Source organism: Salvelinus fontinalis, chromosome 7 (genome assembly GCF_029448725.1).
Source record: "Salvelinus fontinalis isolate EN_2023a chromosome 7, ASM2944872v1, whole genome shotgun sequence".
Taxonomy (NCBI): domain Eukaryota; kingdom Metazoa; phylum Chordata; class Actinopteri; order Salmoniformes; family Salmonidae; genus Salvelinus; species Salvelinus fontinalis.
This window is the reverse complement of record NC_074671.1, coordinates 416,916-442,908: the sequence shown is the minus strand read 5'-3', so window position 1 is coordinate 442,908 and position 25,993 is coordinate 416,916. Positions and strand designations below refer to the sequence as shown.

The 25,993-nt window shown below is 41.2% G+C and overlaps 1 protein-coding gene across 2 annotated transcripts in view; it reads right to left on the bottom strand.

Moving 5' to 3' along the window:
• Window positions 1–25,993, bottom strand: part of ptchd1 (patched domain containing 1) — a 141,308-nt gene that overhangs the window by 7,050 nt on the left and 108,265 nt on the right. For both annotated transcript variants that reach the window (XR_008760106.1, XM_055928143.1), the window contains exons 9-11: window positions 22,012–22,653; window positions 8,137–8,314; window positions 3,200–3,536 (exon numbers count right to left, since the gene is read on the bottom strand). Coding sequence is in view for 1 of the 2 variants with exons in the window: in XM_055928143.1 (XP_055784118.1) it covers window positions 3,200–3,536; window positions 8,137–8,314; window positions 22,012–22,653 (1,157 nt within the window). In the remaining variant the exon portion in view is untranslated. The remainder of the gene's footprint in view (window positions 1–3,199; window positions 3,537–8,136; window positions 8,315–22,011; window positions 22,654–25,993) is intronic.

Genomic DNA, 25,993 nt, shown 5'->3' with positions numbered 1-25,993 from the left:
GGAGAGACAGGTAGAGTGGGGTAGAGAGAGGGGAGGGAAAGAGGAGGAGAGAGAGGTAGAGAGGGAGAGGGAAAGAGGAGAGAGACAGAGAGACAGGTAGAGAGGGAGAGGGAAAGAGGAGAGAGACAGAAAGACAGGTAGAGAGGGAGAGGGAAAGAGGAGAGAGAGAAACAGAAAGACAGGTAGAGAGGGAAAGAGGAGAGAGAAACAGAAAGACAGGTAGAGAGGGGAGAGGGAAAGAGGAGACAGACAGAAAGACAGGTAGAGAGGGAGAGGGAAAGAGGAGAGAGACAGAAAGACAGGTAGAGAGGGAGAGGGAAAGAGGAGAGAGAGAAACAGAAAGACAGGTAGAGAGGGGAGAGGGAAAGAGGAGAGAGAGACAGAAAGACAGGTAGAGAGGGGGAGAGGGAAAGAGGAGAGAGAGACAGAAAGACAGGTAGAGGGGAAGGGGAAGAGGTAGAGAGGGGGGAGAGGGAAAGAGGGGGAGCGAGAGACAGAGAGGGGGGGAAAGAAGAGGAGAGACAGGTAGAGAGTGGGGTAGAGAGAGGGGAGGGAAAGAGGAGGAGAGAGAGGTAGAGTGGGAAGAGAGGGAAAGAGCAGGAAAGAGAGGGGTAAATAGGAGGGGGGGTAAAGAGGAGGAGAGAGAGGTAGAGGGGGAGAGGGAAAGAGGAGGAGAGAAACAGAAAGACAGGTAGAGAAGGGGGAAGAGGGAAAGAGGAGGAGAGACAGAAAGACAGGTAGAGAGGGAGAGGGAAAGAGGAGAGAGACAGAAAGACAGGTAGAGAGGGAGAGGGAAAGAGGAGAGAGACAGAAAGACAGGTAGAGAGGGAGAGGGAAAGAGGAGAGAGACAGAAAGACAGGTAGAGAGGGAGAGGGAAAGAGGAGAGAGAGAAACAGAAAGACAGGTAGAGAGGGAAAGAGGAGAGAGAAACAGAAAGACAGGTAGAGAGGGGAGAGGGAAAGAGGAGAGAGACAGAAAGATAGGTAGAGAGGGAGAGGGAAAGAGGAGAGAGACAGAAAGACAGGTAGAGAGGGAGAGGGAAAGAGGAGAGAGAGAAACAGAAAGACAGGTAGAGAGGGGAGAGGGAAAGAGGAGAGAGACAGAAAGACAGGTAGAGAGGGAGAGGGAAAGAGGAGAGAGAGACAGAAAGACAGGTAGAGAGGGGGAGAGGGAAAGAGGAGAGAGAGACAGAAAGACAGGTAGAGAGGGAGAGGGAAAGAGGAGAGAGAGAAACAGAAAGACAAGTAGAGAGGGAAAGAGGAGAGAGAAACAGAAAGACAGGTAGAGAGGGCAGAGGGAAAGAGGAGAGAGACAGAAAGACAGGTAGAGAGGGAGAGGGAAAGAGGAGAGAGAGACAGAAAGACAGGTAGAGAGGGGGAGAGGGAAAGAGGAGAGAGAGACAGAAAGACAGGTAGAGAGGGAGAGGGAAAGAGGAGAGAGAGAAACAGAAAGACAGGTAGAGAGGGAAAGAGGAGAGAGAAACAGAAAGACAGGTAGAGAGGGGAGAGGGAAAGAGGAGAGAGACAGAAAGACAGGTAGAGAGGGAGAGGGAAAGAGGAGAGAGACAGAAAGACAGGTAGAGGGGGAGATGGAAAGAGGAGAGAGAGACAGAAAGACAGGTAGAGAAGGGGAGAGGGAAAGAGGAGAGAGACAGAAAGACAGGTAGAGAGGGAGAGGGAAAGAGGAGAGAGAGACAGAAAGACAGGTAGAGGGGGAGATGGAAAGAGGAGAGAGAGACAGAAAGACAGGTAGAGAGGGGGAGAGGGAAAGAGGAGAGAGAGACAGAAAGACAGGTAGAGAGGGGGAGAGGGAAAGAGGAGAGAGAGACAGAAAGACAGGTAGAGAGGGAGAGGGAAAGAGGAGAGAGAGAAACAGAAAGACAGGTAGAGAGGGAAAGAGGAGAGAGAAACAGAAAGACAGGTAGAGAGGGGAGAGGGAAAGAGGAGAGAGACAGAAAGACAGGTAGAGAGGGAGAGGGAAAGAGGAGAGAGACAGAAAGACAGGTAGAGAGGGCAGAGGGAAAGAGGAGAGAGACAGAAAGACAGGTAGAGAGGGAGAGGGAAAGAGGAGAGAGAGACAGAAAGACAGGTAGAGAGGGGGAGAGGGAAAGAGGAGAGAGAGACAGAAAGACAGGTAGAGAGGGAGAGGGAAAGAGGAGAGAGAGAAACAGAAAGACAGGTAGAGAGGGAAAGAGGAGAGAGAAACAGAAAGACAGGTAGAGAGGGGAGAGGGAAAGAGGAGAGAGACAGAAAGACAGGTAGAGAAGGAGAGGGAAAGAGGAGAGAGACAGAAAGACAGGTAGAGGGGGAGATGGAAAGAGGAGAGAGAGAAACAGAAAGACAGGTAGAGAGGGGAGAGGGAAAGAGGAGAGAAACAGAAAGACAGGTAGAGAGGGGAGAGGGAAAGAGGAGAGAGACAGAAAGACAGGTAGAGAGGGAGAGGGAAAGAGGAGAGAGACAGAAAGACAGGTAGAGGGGGAGATGGAAAGAGGAGAGAGAGACAGAAAGACAGGTAGAGAGGGAGAGGGAAAGAGGAGAGAGACAGAAAGACAGGTAGAGAGGGAGGGAAAGAGGAGAGAGAGACAGAAAGACAGGTAGAGGGGGAGATGGAAAGAGGAGAGAGACAGAAAGACAGGTGGAGGGGGAGAAAGACAGAAAGACAGGTAGAGAGGGAGAGGGAAAGAGGAGAGAGAGACAGAAAGACAGGCAGAGAGGGGAGAGGGAAAGAGGAGAGAGAGACAGAAAGACAGGCAGAGAGGGAGAGGGAAAGAGGAGAGAGAGACAGAAAGACAGGTAGAGGGGGAGATGGAAAGAGGAGAGAGAGACAGAAAGACAGGTAGAGAGGGAGAGGGAAAGAGGAGAGAGACAGAAAGACAGGTAGAGAGGGAGGGAAAGAGGAGAGAGAGACAGAAAGACAGGTAGAGGGGGAGATGGAAAGAGGAGAGAGACAGAAAGACAGGTAGAGGGGGAGAGAGACAGAAAGACAGGTAGAGAGGGAGAGGGAAAGAGGAGAGAGAGACAGAAAGACAGGCAGAGAGGGGAGAGGGAAAGAGGAGAGAGAGACAGAAAGACAGGCAGAGAGGGAGAGGGAAAGAGGAGAGAGACAGAAAGATCAGTTGAGACTCTCTCCTCTCTTTCACACACACACACACACACACACACAACACACAACACACACACACACACACTCCCGTCCCACCTGTCCAAGTAGACGAAGGAGGGGTTGAAGATGAGAAAGCGGACGCGTGATGTCAGAGACAGACGTCTCAGTGTGTCCAATAGGACGGACATCTCCTCCCTCTTGTTCTCTGTTGTCTTGGCAACCAGGAAGACACGTGATGCTGCCATCTCTGGCTCCTCCCCTTCATCGCGCTCAGCGAAGATGATGTCATCGGCAAAATGAGCGAATTGCGGCTGGCGAAGGAAGGAGAGGCGGAGCATCCGCGTAAAGCTATCACGTGATTGGCTGGTAGTGGTGAGGTTCCGTTCTCTCAGGTAATCCAGGTAGCTTTCCAGCCAGCTGATTCGCTGGAACCCTTCAACAATAATAACAATTATATTCATGTACCAATAGTAATATTTATACAGCACTTTTCATACAATATAATAATAGTTCTACAGCTGCACCATCAAGAGCATCCTGACCGGTTGCATCACTGTTTGGTACGGTAACTGCTCGGCCTCCGACCACAAGGAGCTCCAGAGGATAGTGTGTACGGCCCAGTACATCACTGAGTTCCCTGCCATCTAGGACCTCTATACCAGGTGGTGTCATAGGATTTCTGTGTCATGCTACTTTCTGTTTATTATCTATGCATAGTCACTTTACCCCTACCTACATGTACACTGCTGCTACTCTCTGTCTATTATCTATACATAGTCACTTTACCCCTACCTACATGTACACTGCTGCTACTCTCTGTCTATTATCTATACATAGTCACTTTACCCCTACCTACATGTACACTGCTGCTACTGTTTATTATCTATACATAGTCACTTTACCCCTACCTACATGTACACTGCTGCTACTGTCTATTATCTATACATAGTCACTTTACCCCTACCTACATGTACACTGCTGCTACTCTCTGTTTATTATCTATACATAGTCACTTTACCCCTACCTACATGTACACTGCTGCTACTCTGTTTATTATCTATACATAGTCACTTTACCCCTACCTACATGTACACTGCTGCTACTCTCTGTTTATTATCTATACATAGTCACTTTACCCCTACCTACATGTACACTGCTGCTACTGTCTATTATCTATACATAGTCACTTTACCCCTACCTACATGTACATATTCCCTCGACTAGCCTGTACCCCTGCACATTGACTCGGTACCGGTACCCCTTGTATATAGCCACGTTATTGTTACTTTATTGTGTAACTATTTTTCCTTCAGCTTATTGTTTTTAAACTCTGCATCGTTGGTTAAGGGATCGTAACATTTCACGGTAAGGTCTACCTGTTGCATTCGGCAAGTCACAAATAAAAATGTATTTGATTTGATTGTTCATTTATTTGATTACTTTAAATCACTTGACAATCAATCAAAACAATCAATCGAAAAGCAAGTTCCTGAAAACGTGTTTTAAAAGAGATTTAAAGAAGACCTGTCACGCCCTGACCTTAGAGATCCTTTATTCTCTATTTTGGGGTCGGTCGGGGTGTGACTAGGGTGGGAATTCTAGTTTCTTTATTTCTAGGTTGGCTTGGTATGGTTCCCAATCAGAGGCAGCTGTCTATCGTTGTCTCTGATTGGGGATCATATTTAGGCAGCCATTTTCCACCTGTGGGATCTTGTTTGTGTTCAGTTGCCTTTGAGCAACGACAAATCTGCACGATCGTTTCTTTGCTCTTTATTGTTTTTGTGCCGGTTCGCATAATAAAAGATGATGAACCCAAACCACGCTGCATTTTTGGTCCGATTCTTACAACAACGATTGTGACAAGACCATTAGCTTTGAGGGAATCGGGTTTAAAAGAGTTTTATAGAAGACCATTAGCTTTGAGGGAATCGGGTTTGAAAGAGTTCTATAGAAGACCATTAGCTTTGAGGGAATCGGGTTTGAAAGAGTTCTATAGAAGACCATTAGCTTTGAGGGAATCGGGTTTGAAAGAGTTTTATAGAAGACCATTAGCTTTGAGGGAATCGGGTTTGAAAGAGTTTTATAGAAGACCATTAGCTTTGAGGGAATCGGGTTTAAAAGAGTTTTATAGAAGACCATTAGCTCTGAGGGAATCGGGTTTGAAAGAGTTTATAGAAGACCATTAGCTTTGAGGGAATCGGGTTTAAAAGAGATTTATAGAAGACCATTAACTTTGAGGGAATCGGGTTTAAAAGAGTTTTATAGAAGACCATTAGCTCTGAGGGAATCAGGTTTAAAAGAGATTTATAGAAGACCATTAACTTTGAGGGAATCGGGTTTAAAAGAGAATTAAAGAAGACCATTAGCTTTGAGGGAATCGGGTTTAAAAGAGATTTATAGAAGACCATTAGCTTTGAGGGAATCGGGTTTAAAAGAGATTTATAGAAGACCATTAACTTTGAGGGAATCGGGCTTAAAAGATATTTATAGAAGACCATTAGCTTTGAGGGAATCGGGCTTAAAAGAGATTTATAGAAGACCATTAGCTTTGAGGGAATCGGGTTTAAAAGAGTTTTATAGAAGACCATTAGCTTTGAGGGAATCGGGTTTAAAAGAGATTTATAGAAGACCATTAGCTTTGAGGGAATCGGGTTTAAAAGAGAATTAAAGACCATTAGCTTTGAGGGAATCGGGTTTAAAAGAGTATTATAGAAGACCATTAGCTTTGAGGGAATCAGGTTTAAAAGAGTTTTAACCTGGTTAATGCCAGGTGATACACTGGCAATTTTGGAAGACAAACATTTAAAATAATAATCTGGGGAGTTTTGATTGGCATGTTCCTCCAATCAGAGCTTAGATCTCGGTCCAGGATCAGTCTCATTTTTTAGGTATTTTCTCTCGTTTTTAGAAATTTCAGCAAATGTATTAAAATTAAAAAACAGAAAAACCTGTAACATCCTTTGCTATGAGACTGTAAATTGAGCTCAGGTGCATCCTGTTTCCATTGATGATTCTTGAGATGTTTTTACAACTTGATTGGAGTCCACCTGTGGTGAATTCAATTGATTGAACATGATTTGGAAAGGCACACACCTGTCTATATAAGGTCCCACAGTTGACAGTGCATGTCAGAGAAATAACCAAGCCATGAGGTCGAGGGAATTGTCCGTAGAGCTCCGAGACAGGATTGTGTTGAGGCACAGATCTGGGGAAGGGTACCAAGAAACGCATGCAGCATTGACGATCCCCAAAATCACAGTGGCGACCTAGAACCCGATAGTCACTCTGCCAGAGCTCCTCTGTGGAGATGGAGACCTCTACCAATCAGGCCAGATAGTTCCGTCTGGCCACTCTACCAATCAGGCCAGATAGTTCCGTCTGGCCACTCTACCAATCAGGCCAGATAGTTCCGTCTGGCCACTCTACCATAAAGGCCAGATAGTTCCGTCTGGCCACTCTACCATAAAGGCCAGATAGTTCCGTCTGGCCACTCTACCAATCAGGCCAGATTAGTGAAGCGCTGTAGAGACTGTTGTCCTTCTGGCAGGTTCTTCCATCTCAGCCAATAAGCTCTGGTCAGTGTGGTCATTGGGTGCTTGGTAACCTCCCTTCTTGCTCAGTTTGGTCGGACGGCCAGCTCTAGGCAGAGTCTGGGTCGTTTGCCAATGATGGAGACCGTGTGCTCGTGGATTTTTTTTTCTAGAAATAGTTTTATACCCTTCCCCAAATATACGCCGCATCACTATTCAATCTCAGAGATCTACGGACAGTTCCTTGGACTTCCTGGTATTGTTTCTGTACTGTCAACTGTAGGACCTCATACAGACAGATGTGTTTCTTTCTAAATCATGTCCAAATAGTTGAATTGGCCACAGGTGGGCTCCAATCAAGTTGTAGTGACAGCTCATGGATGGTCAAATGAAATTGGATACCCCTGAGTTGCAGAGCAAAGGGGTCTGAATACATATGTACATTTGACATTTCTGTATTTCATTTTCAACAAATTTGCTAAATTTTCTTAAAAACATGTTTCACTTTTTCATTATGGGATATTGTGTTTAGATGGGTGAAAAAAAAAATGTAATCCACTTTGAATTGAGGCTGGAACACAATGTGTAATAAGTCCAGGGGTGTGAATACTTCCTGAAGGAGCACATTAATATATGGGACATTTCATATTTTTTTTAATCTATGCTTTATATGAAATCTATTCTTCATGTCCATGTTACTTGCTGCCCATCATTGCTCCACTGTGTCATACCCCATCTCGTTGCCAGATACATTGCCTGGTAATACTTAGTATATTAGTTAGAAGGTTAGTACTAGGTTAGTTAGTACTTTTAAGGTTCTCCATCAGGGTTAGGGGTCAGAGGTCGGTACACCTTCAAGCAGGGTTAGGGTTAGGGTAGTGTTTTCCAAACTCGGTCCTGGGGGCCTCCCTGGATGCACGTTTTGGTTTTTGTTGTAGCGCTACACAGCTGATTCAAATAATGAAAGCTGAATGATGAGTTGATAATTTGAATCAGCTGTGTAGCGCTACAGCAAAAACCAAAACATACACCCCTTGGGGTCCCCAGGACCAAGTTTTGAAAAGACTGGGTTAGGGTTAAAGGTCAGAGGTCAGTGCCTTTAGCTACTCCAGCAGGGTTAGGGTTAGAGTTAGGGTTAAAGGTCAGAGGTCAGTGCCTTTAGCTACTCCAGCAGGGTTAGGGTTAGAGTTAGGGTTAAAGGTCAGAGGTCAGTGCCTTTAGCTACTCCAGCAGGGTTAGGGTTAGAGTTAGGGTTAAAGGTCAGAGGTCAGTGCCTTTAGCTACTCCAGCAGGGTTAGGGTTAGAGTTAGGGTTAAAGGTCAGAGGTCAGTGCCTTTAGCAACTCCAGCAGGGTTAGGGTTAGAGTTAGGGTTAAAGGTCAGAGGTCAGTGCCTTTAGCTACTCCAGCAGGGTTAGGGTTAGAGTTAGGGTTAAAGGTCAGAGGTCAGTGCCTTTAGCTACTCCAGCAGGGTTAGGGTTAGAGTTAGGGTTGGAGGTCAGTACCTTCAGCGTACTCCAGCAGGTCTCGCTGTACCGAGGTGTTCCAATAGGGGGCGCTCTCATAGACATAGAAGCCAATCACAGGAGTGTAGGAGGAGAAGTAGCGCTGCTGGGCGCGAGCATACAAGGACGTCCCTGTATCCAGAGCAACCAGAGAACTGGGCTCCGAGCCCTGGCTCACCTGCAACACACATGATATTATATATCAGATATATTCTAAATAACTGTTAGAGCTTAGACTTAGTAGAATTAGTAGTCAGTGGAGTTAGTAGAATTAGTAGTCAGTGAAGTTAGTAGAATAGTAGTCAGTGGAGTTAGTAGAATTAGTAGTCAGTGGAGTTAGTAGAATGAGTAGTTAGTGGAGTTAGTAGAATAGTAGTCAGTGGAGTTAGTATAATTAGTAGTCAGTAGAGTTAGTAGAATAGTAGTCAGTAGAGTTAGTAGTCAGTAGAGTTAGTAGAATTAGTAGTCAGTAGAGTCAGTAGAGTTAGTAGTCAGTAGAGTCAGTAGAGTTAGTAGTCAGTAGAGTTAGTAGAATTAGTAGTTAGTGGAGTTAGTAGAATAGTAGTTAGTAGAGTTAGTAGTCAGTAGAGTTAGTAGAATTAGTAGTCAGTAGAGTTAGTAGAATTAGTAGAGTTAGTAGAATAGTAGTTAGTAGAGTTAGTAGTCAGTAGAGTTAGTAGAGTTAGTAGCCAGTAGAGTTAGTAGTTAGTAGAGTTGGTAGTCAGTAGAGTTAGTAGTCAGCAGAGTTAGTAGTCAGTAGAGTTAGTAGCCAGTAGAGTTAGTAGTCAGTAGAGTTAGTAGTCAGTAGAGTTAGTAGTCAGTAGAGTTAGTTGTCAGTAGAGTTAGTAGAATTAGTAGTCAGTGGAGATAGTAGAATTAGTAGTCAGTAGAGTTAGTAGAAATATTAGTCAGTGGAGTTAGTAGAATAGTAGTCAGTAGAGTTATTAGTCAGTAGAGTTAGTAGCCAGTAGAGTTAGTAGAGTTAGTAGAATTAGTAGTTAGTGGAGTTAGTAGAGTTAGTAGTTAGCAGAGTTAGTAGCCAGTAGAGTTAGTAGAGTTAGTAGAATTAGTAGTTAGTGGAGTTAGTAGAGTTAGTAGTTAGTAGAATTAGTAGCCAGTAGAGTTAGTAGTCAGTAGAGTTAGTAGTCAGTAGAGTTAGTAGAATTAGTAGTTAGTGGAGTTAGTAGAGTTAGTAGTTAGTAGAGTTAGTAGCCAGTAGAGTTAGTAGAGTTAGTAGCCAGTAGAGTTAGTAGTCAGTAGAGTTAGTAGTTAGTAGAGTTAGTAGTCAGTAGAGTTAGTAGTCAGTAGAGTTAGTAGTCAGTAGAGTTAGTAGTCAGTAGAGTTAGTAGCCAGTAGAGTTAGTAGCCAGTAGAGGTAGTAGTCAGTAGAGTTAGTAGTCAGTAGAGTTAGTAGTCAGTAGAGTTAGTAGTAAGTAGAGTTAGTAGTCAGTAGAGTTAGTAGTCAGTAGAGTTAGTAGCCAGTAGAGTTAGTAGCCAGTAGAGTTAGTAGAGTTAGTAGCCAGTAGAGTTAGTAGAGTTAGTTGTTAGTAGAGTTAGTAGTCAGTAGAGTTAGTAGTCAGTAGAGTTAGTAGTCAGTAGAGTTCATAGTCAGTAGAGTTAGTAGTCAGTAGAGTTCATAGTCAGTAGAGTTAGTAGTCAATAGAGTTAGTAGTCAGTAGAGTTCGTAGTCAGTAGAGTTAGTAGTCAGTAGAGTTAGTAGTCAGTAGAGTTCGTAGTCAGTAGAGTTAGTAGTCAGTAGAGTTAGTAGCCAGCAGAGTTAGTAGCCAGCAGAGTTAGTAGTCAGTAGAGTTAGTAGTCAGTAGAGTTAGTAGAATTAGTAGTTAGTGGAGTTAGTAGAGTTAGTAGTCAGTAGAGCTAGTAGTTAGTGGAGTTAGTAGTCAGTAGAGTTAGTAGAGTCAGTAGAGTTAGTAGAGTCAGTAGAGTTAGAAGCCAGTAGAGTTAGTAGTTAGTAGAGTTAGTAGTCAGTAGAATTAGTAGTCAGTAGAGTTAGTAGAATTAGTAGTCAGTAGAGTTAGTAGTCAGTAGAGTTAGTAGTCAGTAGAGTTAGTAGAGTTAGTAGTCAGTAGAGTTAGTAGTCAGTAGAGTTAGTAGAATTAGTAGTCAGTGGAGTTAGTAGAATTAGTAGTCAGTAGAGTTAGTATAATTAGTAGTAAGTGGAGTTAGTAGAATAGTAGTCAGTAGAGTTAGTAGTCAGTAGAGTTAGTAGCCAGTAGAGTTAGTAGAGTTAGTAGAATTAGTAGTTAGTGGAGTTAGTATAGTTAGTAGTTAGTAGAGTTAGTAGCCAGTAGAGTTAGTAGAGTTAGTATAATTAGTAGTTAGTGGAGTTAGTAGAGTTAGTAGTTAGTAGAATTAGTAGCCAGTAGAGTTAGTAGAGTTAGTAGAATTAGTAGTTAGTGGAGTTAGTAGAGTTAGTAGTTAGTAGAATTAGTAGCCAGTAGAGTTAGTAGTCAGTAGAGTTAGTAGTCAGTAGAGTTAGTAGAATTAGTAGTTAGTGGAGTTAGTAGAGTTAGTAGTCAGTAGAGTTAGTAGCCAGTAGAGTTAGTAGCCAGTAGAGTTAGTAGTCAGTAGAGTTAGTAGTCAGTAGAGTTAGTAGAATTAGTAGTTAGTGGAGTTAGTAGAGTTAGTAGTCAGTAGAGTTAGTAGCCAGTAGAGTTAGTAGTCAGTAGAGTTAGTAGTTAGTAGAGTTAGTAGTCAGTAGAGTTAGTAGCCAGTAGAGTTAGTAGCCAGTAGAGTTAGTAGCCATTAGAGTTAGTAGTCAGTAGAGTTAGTAGCCAGTAGAGTTAGTAGCCAGTAGAGTTAGCAGCCAGTAGAGTTAGTAGTCAGTAGAGTTAGTAGTCAGTAGAGTTAGTAGTCAGTAGAGTTAGTAGTCAGTAGAGTTAGTAGCCAGTAGAGTTAGTAGCCAGTAGAGTTAGTAGTCAGTAGAGTTAGTAGTCAGTAGAGTTAGTAGAATTAGTAGTTAGTGGAGTTAGTAGAGTTAGTAGTCAGTAGAGTTAGTAGTCAGTAGAGTTAGTAGTCAGTAGAGTTAGTAGTCAGTAGAGTTAGTAGAGTCAGTAGAGTTAGTAGAGTCAGTAGAGTTAGAAGACAGTAGAGTTAGTAGTTAGTAGAGTTAGTAGTCAGTAGAGTTAGTATTCAGTAGAGTTAGTAGCCAGTAGAGTTAGTAGCCAGTAGAGTTAGTAGTCAGTAGAGTTAGTAGTCAGTAGAGTTAGTAGAATTAGTAGTTAGTGGAGTTAGTAGAGTTAGTAGTCAGTAGAGTTAGTAGCCAGTAGAGTTAGTAGTCAGTAGAGTTAGTAGTTAGTAGAGTTAGTAGTCAGTAGAGTTAGTAGCCAGTAGAGTTAGTAGCCAGTAGAGTTAGTAGCCAGTAGAGTTAGTAGTCAGTAGAGTTAGTAGTCAGTAGAGTTAGTAGTCAGTAGAGTTAGTAGCCAGTAGAGTTAGTAGCCAGTAGAGTTAGTAGTCAGTAGAGTTAGTAGTCAGTAGAGTTAGTAGCCAGTAGAGTTAGTAGCCAGTAGAGTTAGTAGTCAGTAGAGTTAGTAGTCAGTAGAGTTAGTAGTCAGTAGAGTTAGTAGCCAGTAGAGTTAGTAGCCAGTAGAGTTAGTAGTCAGTAGAGTTAGTAGAATTAGTAGTTAGTGGAGTTAGTAGCCAGTAGAGTTAGTAGTCAGTAGAGTTAGTAGTTAGTAGTGTTAGTAGTCAGTAGAGTTAGTAGTTAATAGAGTTAGTAGTCAGTAGAGTTAGTAGAGTCAGTAGAGTTAGTAGAGTCAGTAGAGTTAGTAGAGTCAGTAGAGTTAGAAGACAGTAGAGTTAGTAGTTAGTAGAGTTAGTAGTCAGTAGAGTTAGTAGCCAGTAGAGTTAGTAGCCAGTAGAGTTAGTAGTCAGTAGAGTTAGTAGTCAGTAGAGTTAGTAGCCAGTAGAGTTAGTAGCCAGTAGAGTTAGTAGGTCAGTAGAGTTAGTAGAATTAGTAGAGTTAGCAGAGTCAGTAGAGTTAGTAGTCAGTAGAGTTAGTAGAGTTAGTAGCCAGTAGAGTTAGTAGTCAGTAGAGTTAGTAGAGTTAGTAGCCAGTAGAGTTAGTAGTCAGTAGAGTTAGTAGCCAGTAGAGTTAGTAGTCAGTAGAGTTAGTAGCCAGTAGAGTTAGTAGTCAGTAGAGTTAGTAGTCAGTAGAGTTAGTAGTCAGTAGAGTTAGTAGCCAGTAGAGTTAGTAGTCAGTAGAGTTAGTAGAGTTAGTAGTCAGTAGAGTTAGTAGCCAGTAGAGTTAGTAGAGTTAGTAGTCAGTAGAGTTAGTAGCCAGTAGAGTTAGTAGAGTTAGTAGAATTAGTAGCCAGTAGAGTTAGTAGTCAGTAGAGTTAGTAGTCAGTAGAGTTAGTAGCCAGTAGAGTTAGTAGCCAGTAGAGTTAGTAGTCAGTAGAGTTAGTAGTCAGTAGAGTTAGTAGCCAGTAGAGTTAGTAGTCAGTAGAGTTAGTAGTCAGTAGAGTTAGTAGTCAGTAGAGTTAGTAGTCAGTAGAGTTAGTAGCCAGTAGAGTTAGTAGAGTTATTAGTCAGTAGAGTTAGTAGTCAGTAGAGTTAGTAGAGTCAGTAGTGTTAGTAGTCAGTAGAGTTAGTAGTCAGTAGAGTTAGTAGAGTCAGTAGAGTTAGTAGCCAGTAGAGTTAGTAGTCAGTAGAGTTAGTAGAGTTAGTAGCCAGTAGAGTTAGTAGTCAGTAGAGTTAGTAGCCAGTAGAGTTAGTAGTCAGTAGAGTTAGTAGCCAGTAGAGTAAGTAGTCAGTAGAGTTAGTAGTCAGTAGAGTTAGTAGCCAGTAGAGTTAGTAGTCAGTAGAGTTAGTAGAGTTAGTAGTCAGTACAGTTAGTAGCCAGTAGAGTTAGTAGAGTTAGTATAATTAGTAGCCAGTAGAGTTAGTAGTCAGTAGAGTTAGTAGTCAGTAGAGTTAGTAGCCAGTAGAGTTAGTAGTCAGTAGAGTTAGTAGTCAGTAGAGTTAGTAGCCAGTAGAGTTAGTAGCCAGTAGAGTTAGTAGTCAGTAGAGTTAGTAGTCAGTAGAGTTAGTAGTCAGTAGAGTTAGTAGCCAGTAGAGTTAGTAGCCAGTAGAGTTAGTAGAGTTATTAGTCAGTAGAGTTAGTAGTCAGTAGAGTTAGTAGAGTCAGTAGAGTTAGTAGAGTCAGTAGAGTTAGTAGTCAGTAGAGTTAGTAGCCAGTAGAGTTAGTAGTCAGTAGAGTTTGTAATCAGTAGAGTTAGTAGAGTTATTAGTCAGTAGAGTTATTAGTCAGTAGAGTTAGTAGAGTCAGTAGTTAGTAGTCAGTAGAGTTAGTAGTCAGTAGAGTTAGTAGTCAGTAGAGTTAGTAGCCAGTAGAGTTAGTAGAATTAGTAGCCAGTAGAGTTAGTAGAATTAGTAGTCAGTAGAGTTAGTATAATTAGTAGTCAGTAGAGTTAGTAGAATTAGTAGTCAGTAGAGTTAGTAGTGTTAGTAGTCAGTAGAATTAGTAGTCAGTAGAGTTAGTAGTCAGTAGAGTTAGTAGAATTAGTAGCCAGTAGAGTTAGTAGTCAGTAGAGTTAGTAGATAGTAGAGTTAGTAGTCAGTAGAGTTAGTAGCCAGTAGAGTTAGTAGAATAGTAGTCAGTGGAGTTAGTAGAATTAGTAGTCAGTAGAGTTAGTAGAATTAGTAGTCAGTGGAGTTAGTAGAATTAGTAGTCAGTGGAGTTAGTAGTCAGTAGAGTTAGTAGTCAGTGGAGTTAGTAGAATTAGTAGTCAGTAGAGTTAGTAGTCAGTAGAGTTAGTAGAATAGTAGTCAGTGGAGTTAGTAGAATTAGTAGTCAGTAGAGTTAGTAGAATTAGTAGTCAGTGGAGTTAGTAGAATTAGTAGTCAGTGGAGTTAGTAGAGTCAGTAGAGTTATTAGTCAGTAGAGTTAGTAGTCAGTAGAGTTAGTAGAGTCAGTAGAGTTAGTAGTCAGTAGAGTTAGTAGTCAGTAGAGTTAGTAGTCAGTAGAGTTAGTAGTCAGTAGAGTTAGTAGCCAGTAGAGTTAGTAGAGTTATTAGTCAGTAGAGTTAGTAGTCAGTAGAGTTAGTAGAGTCAGTAGAGTTATTAGTCAGTAGAGTTAGTAGTCAGTAGAGTTAGAAGAGTCAGTAGAGTTAGTAGCCAGTAGAGTTAGTAGTCAGTAGAGTTAGTAGAGTTATTAGTCAGTAGAGTTAGTAGTCAGTAGAGTTAGTAGAGTCAGTAGAGTTAGTAGTCAGTAGAGTTAGTAGTCAGTAGAGTAGTAGTCAGTAGAGTTAGTAGCCAGTAGAGTTAGTAGAATTAGTAGTCAGTAGAGTTAGTAGAATTAGTAGAGTTAGTAGTCAGTAGAGTTAGTAGCCAGTAGAGTTAGTAGAGTTAGTAGTCAGTAGAGTTAGTAGAGTCAGTAGAGTTAGTAGTCAGTAGAGTCAGTAGCCAGTAGAGTTAGTAGAATTAGTAGTCAGTAGAGTTAGTAGAATTAGTAGTCAGTAGAGTTAGTAGTGTTAGTAGTCAGTAGAATTAGTAGTCAGTAGAGTTAGTAGTCAGTAGAGTTAGTAGAATTAGTAGCCAGTAAAGTTAGTAGTCAGTAGAGTTAGTAGTCAGTAGAGTTAGTAGTCAGTAGAGTTAGTAGCCAGTAGAGTTAGTAGAATAGTAGTCAGTGGAGTTAGTAGAATTAGTAGTCAGTAGAGTTAGTAGAATTAGTAGTCAGTGGAGTTAGTAGAATTAGTTGTCAGTGGAGTTAGTAGTCAGTAGAGTTAGTAGTCAGTGGAGTTAGTAGAATTAGTAGTCAGTAGAGTTAGTAGTCAGTAGAGTTAGTAGAATAGTAGTCAGTGGAGTTAGTAGAATTAGTAGTCAGTAGAGTTAGTAGAATTAGTAGTCAGTGGAGTTAGTAGAATTAGTAGTCAGTGGAGTTAGTAGAATTAGTAGTCAGTGGAGTTAGTAGAATTAGTAGTCAGTAGAGTTAGTAGAAATAGTAGTCAGTGGAGTTAGTAGAATTAGTAGTCAGTAGAGTTAGTAGTCAGTAGAGTTAGTAGAATAGTAGTCAGTGGCGTTAGTAGAATTAGTAGTCAGTAGAGTTAGTAGAATTAGTAGTCAGTGGAGTTAGTAGAATTAGTAGTCAGTAGAGTTAGTAGAGTTAGTAGTCAGTAGAGTTAGTAGTCAGTAGAGTTAGTAGAATTAGTAGTCAGTGGAGTTAGTAGAATTAGTAGTCAGTAGAGTTAGTAGTCAGTAGAGTTAGTAGAATTAGTAGTCAGTAGAGTTAGTAGAATTAGTAGTCAGTAGAGTTAGTAGAGTTAGTAGAATAAGTAGTCAGTAGAGTTAGTAGTCAGTAGAGTTAGTAGTCAGTAGAGTTAGTAGAGTTAGTAGTAAGTAGAGTTAGTAGTCAGTAGAGTTAGTAGAGTTAGTAGTCAGTAGAGTTAGTAGAGTTAGTAGAGTTAGTAGTCAGTAGAGTTAGTAGTCAGCAGAGTTAGTAGTCAGTAGAGTTAGTAGAGTTAGTAGTTAGTAGTGTTAGTAGTCAGTAGAGTTAGTAGTCAGTAGAGTTAGTAGCCAGTAGAGTTAGTAGAGTCAGTAGAGTTAGTAGTCAGTAGAGTTAGTAGTCAGTAGAGTTAGTAGTCAGTAGAGTTAGTAGTCAGCATAGTTAGTCGTCAGTAGAGTTAGTAGAGTTATTAGTTAGTAGTCAGTAGAATTATTAGTTAGTAGTCAGTAGAGTTAGTAGAGTCAGAAGAGTTAGAAGTCAGCATAGTTAGTCGACAGTAGAGTTAGTAAAGTTATTAGTTAGTAGTCAGTAGAGTTATTAGTTCGTAGTCAGTAGAGTTAGTAGAGTCAGTAGAGTTAGTAGTCAGTAGAGTTAGTAGAGTCAGTAGAGTTAGTAGAGTCAGAAGTCAGCATAGTTAGTAGTCAGTAGAGTTAGTAGAGTCAGAAGTCAGCATAATTAGTAGTTAGTATAGTTAGTAGAGTCAGTAGAGTTATTAGTAAGTAGTCAGTAGAGTTAGTAGAGTTAGTAGAGTTAGTAGTCAGTAGAGTTAGTAGTCAGTAGAGTTAGTAGTCAGTAGAGTTAGTAGTCAGCATAGTTAGTCGTCAGTAGAGTTAGTAGAGTTATTAGTTAGTAGTCAGTAGAATTATTAGTTAGTAGTCAGTAGAGTTAGTAGAGTCAGAAGAGTTAGAAGTCAGCATAGTTAGTCGACAGTAGAGTTAGTAAAGTTATTAGTTAGTAGTCAGTAGAGTTATTAGTTCGTAGTCAGTAGAGTTAGTAGAGTCAGTAGAGTTAGTAGTCAGTAGAGTTAGTAGAGTCAGTAGAGTTAGTAGAGTCAGAAGTCAGCATAGTTAGTAGTCAGTAGAGTTAGTAGTCAGAAGTCAGCATAATTAGTAGTTAGTATAGTTAGTAGAGTCAGTAGAGTTATTAGTAAGTAGTCAGTAGAGTTAGTAGTCAGTAGAGTTAGTAGAGTCAGTAGAGTTAGTAGTCAGTAGAGTTAGTAGAGTCAGTAGAGTTAGTAGTCAGTAGAGTTAGTAGAGTCAGTAGAATTAGTAGTCAGTAGAGTTAGTAGAGTCAGTAGAGTTAGTAGTCAGCAGAGTTAGTAGAGTCAGTAGAGTTAGTAGTCAGTAGAGTTAGAATTCAGTAGAGTTATTAGTTCGTAGTCAGTAGAGTTAGTAGTCAGTAGAGTTATTAGTTCGTAGTCAGTAGAGTTATTAGTTCATAGTCAGTAGAGTTAGTAGAGTCAGTAGAGTTATTAGTTCGTAGTCAGTAGAGTTAGTAGAGTTATTAGTCAGTAGAGTTAGTAGTCAGTAGAGTTAGTAGTCAGTAGAGTTAGTAGCCAGTAGAGTTAGTAGCCAGTAGAGTTAGTAGTTAGTAGAGTTAGTAGTCAGTAGAGTCAGTAGTCAGTAGAGTTAGTAGTCAGTAGAGTTATTAGTTCGTAGTCAGTAGAGTTAGTAGTCAGTAGAGTTATTAGTTCGTAGTCAGTAGAGTTATTAGTTCATAGTCAGTAGAGTTAGTAGAGTCAGTAGAGTTATTAGTTCGTAGTCAGTAGAGTTAGTAGAGTTATTAGTCAGTAGAGTTAGTAGTCAGTAGAGTTAGTAGTCAGTAGAGTTAGTAGTCAGTGGAGTTAGTAGCCAGTAGAGTTAGTAGTTAGTAGAGTTAGTAGTCAGTAGAGTCAGTAGTCAGTAGAGTTAGTAGTCAGTAGAGTTAGTAGAGTTAGTAGTCAGTAGAGTTAGTAGTCAGTAGAGTCAGTAGAGTTAGTAGCCAGTAGAGTTAGTAGTCAGTAGAGTTAGTAGCCAGTAGAGTTAGTAGCCAGTAGAGTTAGTAGCCAGTAGAGTTAGTAGCCAGTAGAGTTAGTAGAGTCAGTAGAGTTAGTAGAGTTAGTAGTCAGCAGAGTTAGTAGAATTAGTAGAGTTAGTAGTCAGTAGAGTTAGTAGCCAGTAGAGTTAGTAGAGTTAGTAGTCAGTAGAGTTAGTAGTCAGTAGAGTCAGTAGCCAGTAGAGTTAGTAGAATTAGTAGTCAGTAGAGTTATTAGAATTAGTAGTCAGTAGAGTTAGTAGTGTTAGTAGTCAGTAGAATTAGTAGTCAGTAGAGTTAGTAGTCAGTAGAGTTAGTAGAATTAGTAGCCAGTAGAGTTAGTAGTCAGTAGAGTTAGTAGTCAGTAGAGTTAGTAGTCAGTAGAGTTAGTAGTCAGTAGAGTTAGTAGTCAGTAGAGTTAGTAGCCAGTAGAATTAGTAGTCAGTAGAGTTAGTAGAATTAGTAGTCAGTGGAGTTAGTAGAATTAGTAGTCAGTGGAGTTAGTAGTCAGTAGAGTTAGTAGTCAGTGGAGTTAGTAGAATTAGTAGTCAGTAGAGTTAGTAGTCAGTAGAGTTAGTAGAATAGTAGTCAGTGGAGTTAGTAGAATTAGTAGTCAGTAGAGTTAGTAGAATTAGTAGTCAGTGGAGTTAGTAGAATTAGTAGTCAGTGGAGTTAGTAGAATTAGTAGTCAGTGGAGTTAGTAGTCAGTAGAGTTAGTAGAATAGTAGAGTTAGTAGAGTCAGTAGAATTAGTAGTCAGTAGAGTTAGTAGAGTCAGTCGAGTTAGTAGTCAGTAGAGTTAGTAGAGTCAGTAGAGTTAGTAGTCAGTAGAGTTAGTAGTCAGTAGAGTTATTAGTTCGTAGTCAGTAGAGTTAGTAGTCAGTAGAGTTATTAGTTCGTAGTCAGTAGAGTTATTAGTTCATAGTCAGTAGAGTTATTAGTTCATAGTCAGTAGAGTTAGTAGAGTCAGTAGAGTTATTAGTTCGTAGTCAGTAGAATTAGTAGAGTTAGTAGAGTCAGTAGAGTTAGTAGAGTCAGTAGAGTTAGTAGTCAGTAGAGTTAGTAGTCAGTAGAGTTAGTAGTCAGTAGAGTTAGTAGTCAGTAGAGTTAGTAGTCAGTAGAGTTAGTATTCAGTAGAGTTAGTAGTCAGTAGAGTTAGTAGTCAGTGGAGTTAGTAGCCAGTAGAGTTAGTAGTTAGTAGAGTTAGTAGTCAGTAGAGTTAGTAGTCAGTAGAGTTAGTAGTCAGTAGAGTTAGTAGAGTTAGCAGTCAGTAGAGTTAGTAGTCAGTAGAGTCAGTAGAGTTAGTAGCCAGTAGAGTTAGTAGTCAGTGGAGTTAGTAGCCAGTAGAGTTAGTAGCCAGTAGAGTTAGTAGCCAGTAGAGTTAGTAGCCAGTAGAGTTAGTAGCCAGTAGAGTTAGTAGCCAGTAGAGTTAGTAGAGTTAGTAGTCAGTAGAGTTAGTAGAATTAGTAGAGTTAGTAGTCAGTAGAGTTAGTAGCCAGTAGAGTTAGTAGAGTTAGTAGTCAGTAGAGTTAGTAGAGTCAGTAGAGTTAGTAGTCAGTAGAGTTAGTAGCCAGTAGAGTTAGTATTCAGTAGAGTTAGTAGTCAGTAGAGTTAGTAGTCAGTGGAGTTAGTAGCCAGTAGAGTTAGTAGTTAGTAGAGTTAGTAGTCAGTAGAGTTAGTAGTCAGTAGAGTTAGTAGTCAGTAGAGTTAGTAGAGTTAGCAGTCAGTAGAGTTAGTAGTCAGTAGAGTCAGTAGAGTTAGTAGCCAGTAGAGTTAGTAGTCAGTGGAGTTAGTAGCCAGTAGAGTTAGTAGCCAGTAGAGTTAGTAGCCAGTAGAGTTAGTAGCCAGTAGAGTTAGTAGTCAGTAGAGCTGGTAGAATTAGTAGCCAGTAGAGTTAGTAGTCAGTAGAGTTAGTAGTCAGTAGAGTTAGTAGTCAGTAGAGTTAGTAGTCAGTAGAGTTAGTAGCCAGTAGAGTTAGTAGTCAGTAGAGTTAGTAGTCAGTAGAGTTAGTAGAGTCAGTAGAGTTAGTAGTCAGTAGAGTTAGTAGTCAGTAGAGTTAGTAGAGTCAGTAGAGTTAGTAGTCAGTAGAGTTAGTAGCCAGTAGAGTTAATAGCCAGTAGAGTTAGTAGTCAGTAGAGTTAGTAGAGTTAGTAGCCAGTAGAGTTAGTAGCCAGTAGAGTTAGTAGTCAGTAGAGTTAGTAGTCAGTAGAGTTAGTAGAGTTAGTAGCCAGTAGAGTTAGTAGTCAGTAGAGTTAGTAGAGTTAGTAGAGTTAGTAGTCAGTAGAGTTAGTAGTCAGTAGAGTTAGTAGTCAGTAGAGTTAGTAGAGTTAGTAGCCAGTAGAGTTAGTAGAGTTAGTAGTCAGTAGAGTTAGTAGTCAGTAGAGTTAGTAGAGTTAGTAGCCAGTAGAGTTAGTAGAGTTAGTAGTCAGTAGAGTCAGTAGCCAGTAGAGTTAGTAGTCAGTAGAGTTAGTAGCCAGTAGAGTTAGTAGTCAGTAGAGTTAGTAGTCAGTAGAGTTAACAGTTAGTAGAGTTAGTAGTCAGTAGAGTTAGTAGTCAGTAGAGTTAGTAGAGTTAGTATAGTTAGTAGCCAGTAGAGTTAGTAGTCAGTAGAGTTAGTAGTCAGCAGAGTTAGTAGTCAGTAGAGTTAGTAGCCAGTAGAGTTAGTAGTCAGTAGAGTTAGTAGAGTTAGTAGTCAGTAGAGTTAGTAGAGTTAGTAGTCAGTAGAGTTAGTAGTCAGTAGAGTTAGTAGTCAGTAGAGTTAGTAGTCTGTAGAGTTAGTAGTCAGTAGAGTCAGTAGAGTCAGTAGCCAGTAGAGTTAGTTGTCAGTAGAGTTAGTAGTCAGTAGAGTTAGTAGTCAGTAGAGTTAGTAGCCAGTAGAGTTAGTAGTCAGTAGAGTTAGTAGTCAGTAGAGTTAGTAGTCAGTAGAGTTAGTAGTCAGTAGAGTTAGTAGTCAGTAGAGTTAACAGTTAGTAGAGTTAGTAGTCAGTAGAGTTAGTAGTCAGTAGAGTTAGTAGTCAGTAGAGTTAGTAGAGTTAGTAGTCAGTAGAGTTAGTAGTCAGTGGAGTTAGTAGTCAGTAGAGTTAGTAGTCAGTAGAGTTAGTAGAGTTAGTAGTCAGTAGAGTTAGTAGAGTTAGTAGCCAGTAGAGTTAGTAGTCAGTAGAGTCAGTAGCCAGTAGAGTTATTAGTCAGTAGAGTTAGTAGTCAGTAGAGTTAGTAGTCAGTAGTTAGCAGTCTGAGTTATTAGTAAGTAGTCAGTAGAGTTAGTAGAGTCAGTAGAGTTAGTAGTCAGTAGAGTTAGTAGTCAGTAGAGTTAGTAGAGTCAGTAGAGTTAGTAGAGTTAGTAGCCAGTAGAGTTAGTAGTCAGTAGAGTTAGTAGTCAGTAGAGTTAGTGGAGTCAGTAGAGTTAGTAGAGTCAGTAGAGTTAGTAGAGTCAGTAGAGTTAGTAGTCAGTAGAGTTAGTAGTCAGTAGAGTTAGTAGTCAGTAGAGTTAGTAGAGTCAGTAGAGTTAGTAGTCAGTATAGTTATTAGTCAGTAGTCAGTAGAGTTAGTAGAGTCAGTAGAGTTATTAGTTAGTAGTCAGTAGAGTTATTAGTTAGAAGTCAGTAGAGTTAGTAGTTAGTAGTCAGTAGAGTTATTAGTTAGTAGTCAGTAGAGTTATTAGTAAGTAGTCAGTAGAGTTATTAGTTAGTAGTCAGTAGAGTTAGTAGAGTCAGTAGAGTTATTAGTTAGTAGTCAGTAGAGTTATTAGTTAGTAGTCAGTAGAGTTAGTAGAGTCAGTAGAGTTATTAGTTAGTAGTCAGTAGAGTTAGTAGAGTCAGTAGAGTTAGTAGTCAGTAGAGTTAGTAGTCAGTAGAGTTAGTAGTCAGTAGAGTTAGTAGAGTTAGTAGTCAGTAGAGTTAGTAGCCAGTAGAGTTAGTAGTCAGTAGAGTTAGTAGTTAGTAGAGTTAGTAGTCAGTAGAGTTAGTAGTCAGTAGAGTTAGTAGTCAGTAGAGTTAGTAGCCAGTAGAGTTAGTAGTTAGTAGAGTTAACAGTTAGTAGAGTTAGTAGTCAGTAGAGTTAGTAGTCAGTAGAGTTAGTAGTTAGTAGTCAGTAGAGTTATTAGTTAGTAGTCAGTAGAGTTAGTAGTCAGTAGAGTTAGTAGTCAGTAGAGTTAGTAGTTAGTAGTCAGTAGAGTTAGTAGTCAGTAGAGTTAGTAGAGTCATTAGAGTTAGTAGAGTCAGTAGAGTTAGTAGAGTCAGTAGAGTTATTAGTTAGTAGAGTCAGTAGAGTTAGTAGAGTCAGTAGTGTTAGTAGTTAGTAGTCAGTATAGTTATTAGTTAGTAGTCAGTAGAGTTATTAGTTAGTAGTCAGTAGAGTTAGTAGTTAGTAGTCAGTAGAGTTATTAGTTAGTAGTCAGTAGAGTTAGTAGTTAGTAGTCAGTAGAGTTATTAGAGTCAGTAGAGTTATTAGTTAGTAGAGTCAGTAAAGTCAGTAGAGTCAGTAGTGTGTGTGTGTGTGTGTGTGTGTGTGTGTGTGTGTGTGTGTGTGTGTGTGTGTGTGTGTGTGTGTGTGTGTGTGTGTGTGTGTGTGTGTGTGTGTGTGTGTGTGTGTGTGTGTGTGTGTGTGTGTGTGTGTGTGTTACCTGTAGGAAGCCCATCAGGCCAAAGGAGATGTAAACGAGGTAGAGCAGAACCATGAAGGGCTTCACATAGGTGTTGGTGATCCAGTCTCCATAGCAACGCTGCACGCAGCCTAGCAACAAGTGTGAGTCCTGGGGTCGCAGTTCAGAGATGGTGGTCGGGGTGTGTGTATTTGGAACGTGTGTGTGAGCATGTACGTGTGTAGTGTTGGGAGTGTGTGTGTGAGCGTGTGTAGTGTTAGGTGTATGATCATGTGTGTGTGTAGTGTTGGGAGTGTGTGTGTGAGCGTGTGTGTGTGCAGGATTTTCTGTATGTGTGTAGGCGTGCGCAGCATTAGGTGTGTGTGTGTGTGTAGAGTTGGGTGTGTGTGAGTGAGTTTGTGAGTGTGTCTCATCCTGGTAGCGTGTGTACATGAGACAGCGGTACCAGCGTGGCTTGGTGTCCAGCGCTCCCTTCTTGGGGACACGGCGGCAGAAACACCCGTGTCTGTACCCTGTCTCCAGGTAACCTGTGGCAACCAGACAGGTGGCGTAGAAGGACAAGGTGTAAAGGTAACCAACGGTTACGCCCAATGCAGCGCAGCGACAGAACAGCCGGACAGCCTCCAGGTTGGTCAGAGGAGACGCAGCCAGACCCAGAGACACCTGGGAACACACACACACACACCGTTTCCATTGGCACTTTAAGTCAGGGCCAAATTCCAGCTGGGTCGGAGGAAACCCGGGCCAGCGCAGACAAGTTTCACAACTGGGGCTAGCCTGATTAGATTTGGGCTGGTGACGCTGTTACTACTGTATGCAACCACCAGCTGATCACTGCTGAATACTGACACGTCTGGGTTTGTTCCTGTTAGCTTGCCTGAGTTTGTTGAGATTAGCTAGCACATGGACAAGCAGCACCGCAGTAGCCAGATAGGACAGGAATTACCACCAAAGCTGGATCCTTCATTTATTTTTGCACTACACTAATTTCATGAGAACAGAGTCAGTCCTGTTGTTTGGTTATCAGCCCTCAAACGCTAGCGAGCTAACATTAGCTAGCAGGTATTTTAGCTAGTCGGGTCATATTCATACATTATTGAAAGCTAGCTACCTAAACAACATGACCAAAAGTATGTCTCCCTTCTTCTGCAAAAGCCTCCCCGTTTCTGTCATCGCTGTTCACTTCCTGCTGAAAGTGTGTGAGGGAAAATGTCTGTCTGTATCAGATTGTACACAGATCATATGTTTAGCATAAATGCTGCTTTTCTAACAACCAATTTGTCTGGGTTCATGCAATTGACTGATTGATTGCGCATGGGAGGAATCCTCACAATCACTCTATAAGCAATTTGGCAGTACGCCAAGAACATTGGTCTGGGAACCAAAAGGGGTATCTCAAGTTTCAAGGTCTCAGCTTGGAGAGAAGAAGCCTTGTGAGGTATTGGTCAGTCATGCAGGAACCAATGTTAATGATGAATAATTAATAATGTAAATCAAGCAAATATAGCTTGTCTGTGTAAACAGAATATAAGATAACTTAAGGGACCGCCCTGGAGGAACTTCTGACCTGTACTGAGTGTGCAGAGCTTGTTATAACCAGTTAACTGATAATAGAGAGTGATTTGTTTAATATTGACTTCCACACACCGAACAAGGGAGAGCTCGGTTTGTTGTTTTGGAAAGTTTTTAAAGTCTATTGAAAAAGTTTGGTTACTAGCTCGCTACCTCTTGAGTTTGGATCCCGCGACGCGGTTGGCATCAGTTGCTGGGACCTCTACCATCTATCCAGTGATCCTGCCTACCATGGCCGGGTCTGAGGAACCGTTTGGCGTAGCAGCTAGCCTAGCAGGGTTTTCTTGAGGGCTTGAACGCAGCCCGCGACACAGTTAGCCATTGTGGCCGGGACAGTGGATTGTCCCGGACCTGTGGCTGTATAGATCCCTGCAGTTTGTGGTTGTTGTTTTCAAACTTCCCTGTGACCTGAACTGTCTCGAACTGCGAGGAGTAACAGTGTAACCTACATTGCTACCATGACAAAGACCATAGCCGGCGGAAGTACCGTTAAGGACAGGGGTGTCTATCACAGGTGAGGGATCTTTTAAACAAACAAAAATAGTTCTACAAGCAGTTATTAAAACAAGAAAATAGCTTAAAGTGTTTTGTCAAAATACTGGTCGAGTCAACTAAAAAAAGAATGGACGACCTGACAAGGTAGCTGTTCTGGAAAAAGCCAAGAACTTGAGAGGAACGTATATCTTCCTCAATGAGGACTATCCTGAAGCTGTGCACCAGAAGAGGAAAGAACTCTTCCCAGCCATGAAAGCTGCCAGAGCGCATAGGGACTTTGCATCTTTACATCTGCTATGACAAGCTCATTGTCCCTGCTCCCTCCCAAAAGCCTGGAAGAGATGAGACTATGGGTTCGTAGCTTCAACACACACCAACGGATTAATAGATGTAAAATGTAGATTTTTTTCTCGTGCTTTGTTTGCTCGTTTCCATATTATGCACAGTTGAAGTCTGAAGTTTACATAAACCTTAGCCAAATACATTTAAATGCAGTTTTTCACAATTCCTGACAGTTAGGATCACCACTTTATTATAAGAATGTGAAATGTCAGAATAAAAGTAGAGAGAATGGTTCATTTTAGCTTTTATTTATTTCATCACCATCCCACTGGGTCAGAAGTATACATACAGTCAATTAGTATTTGGTAGCATTGCCTTTAAATTGTTTAACTTGGGTCAAATGCCTTTCACAAGCCTCCCACAATAAGCTGGATGAATTGTGGCCCATTCCTCCTGACAGAGCTGGTGTAACTGAGTCAGGTTTGTAGGACTCCTTGCTCGCACACGCTTTTTCAGTTCTGCTCACACATTTTCTATGGGATTGAGGTCAGGGCTTTGTGATGGCCACTCCAATACCTTGACTTTGTTGTCCTTAAGCCATTTTGCCACAACTTTGGAAGTATGCTTGGGGTCATTGTCCATTTGGAAGACCCATTTGCAACCAAGCTTTAACTTCCTGACTGATGTCTTGAGATGTTGCTTCAATATATCCACCTAATTTTCCTCCCTCATGATGCCATCTATTTTGTGAAGTGCACCAGTGCCTCCTGCAGCAAAGCACCCCCACAACATGATGCTGCCACCCCCGTGCTTCACGGTTGGGATGGTGTTCTTCGGCTTGCAACCATCCCCCCCTTTTTTGTTTCATCAGACCAGAGGACATTTCTCCAAAAAGTACGATCTTTCTCCCCATGTGCAGTTGCAAACCGGTCTGGCTTTTTTACTTTTCGCACCAAAGTACGTTCATCTCTAGGAGACAGAATGCATCTCCTTCCTGAGCAGTATGACAGCTGCGTGGTCCCATGGTGTTTATACTTGCGTACTATTGTTTGTACAGATGAACGTGGTACCTACAAGGCGTTTAGAAATTGCTCCCAAGGATGAACCAGACTTGTGAAGATCTACAATTATTTTTCTGAGGTCTTTGCTGATATCTTTTGATTTTCCCATGATGTCAAGCAAAGAGGCACTGAGTTTGAAGGTAGGCCTTGAAATATACCCACAGGTACACCTCCAATTGACTCAAATGATGTCTCAGAAGCTTCTAAAGCCATGACATAATTTTCTGGAATTTTCCGAGCTGTTTAAAGGCACAGTCAACTTTGTGTATGTAAACTTCTGACCCCCAGGAATTGTGATACATTGAAGTATAAGTGAAATAATCTGTCTGTAAACAATTGTAGAAAAAATTACTTGTGTCATGCACAAAGTAGATGTCCTTAACGACTTGCCAAAACTATAGTTTGTTAACAAGAAATGTATGGAGTGGTTGAAGAGTTTTATTGACTCCAACCTAAGTGTATGTAAACTTCAGACTTCAACTGTATATCTCTGATAAGCTACCCAGGAAAGGGCTGAAAATGTCAAGTGTTATTGAAGTGTTGTGGTTGCAGGTTCACTTGGCACATCTAAAGCCTTTTGGGGTGTTGCTATA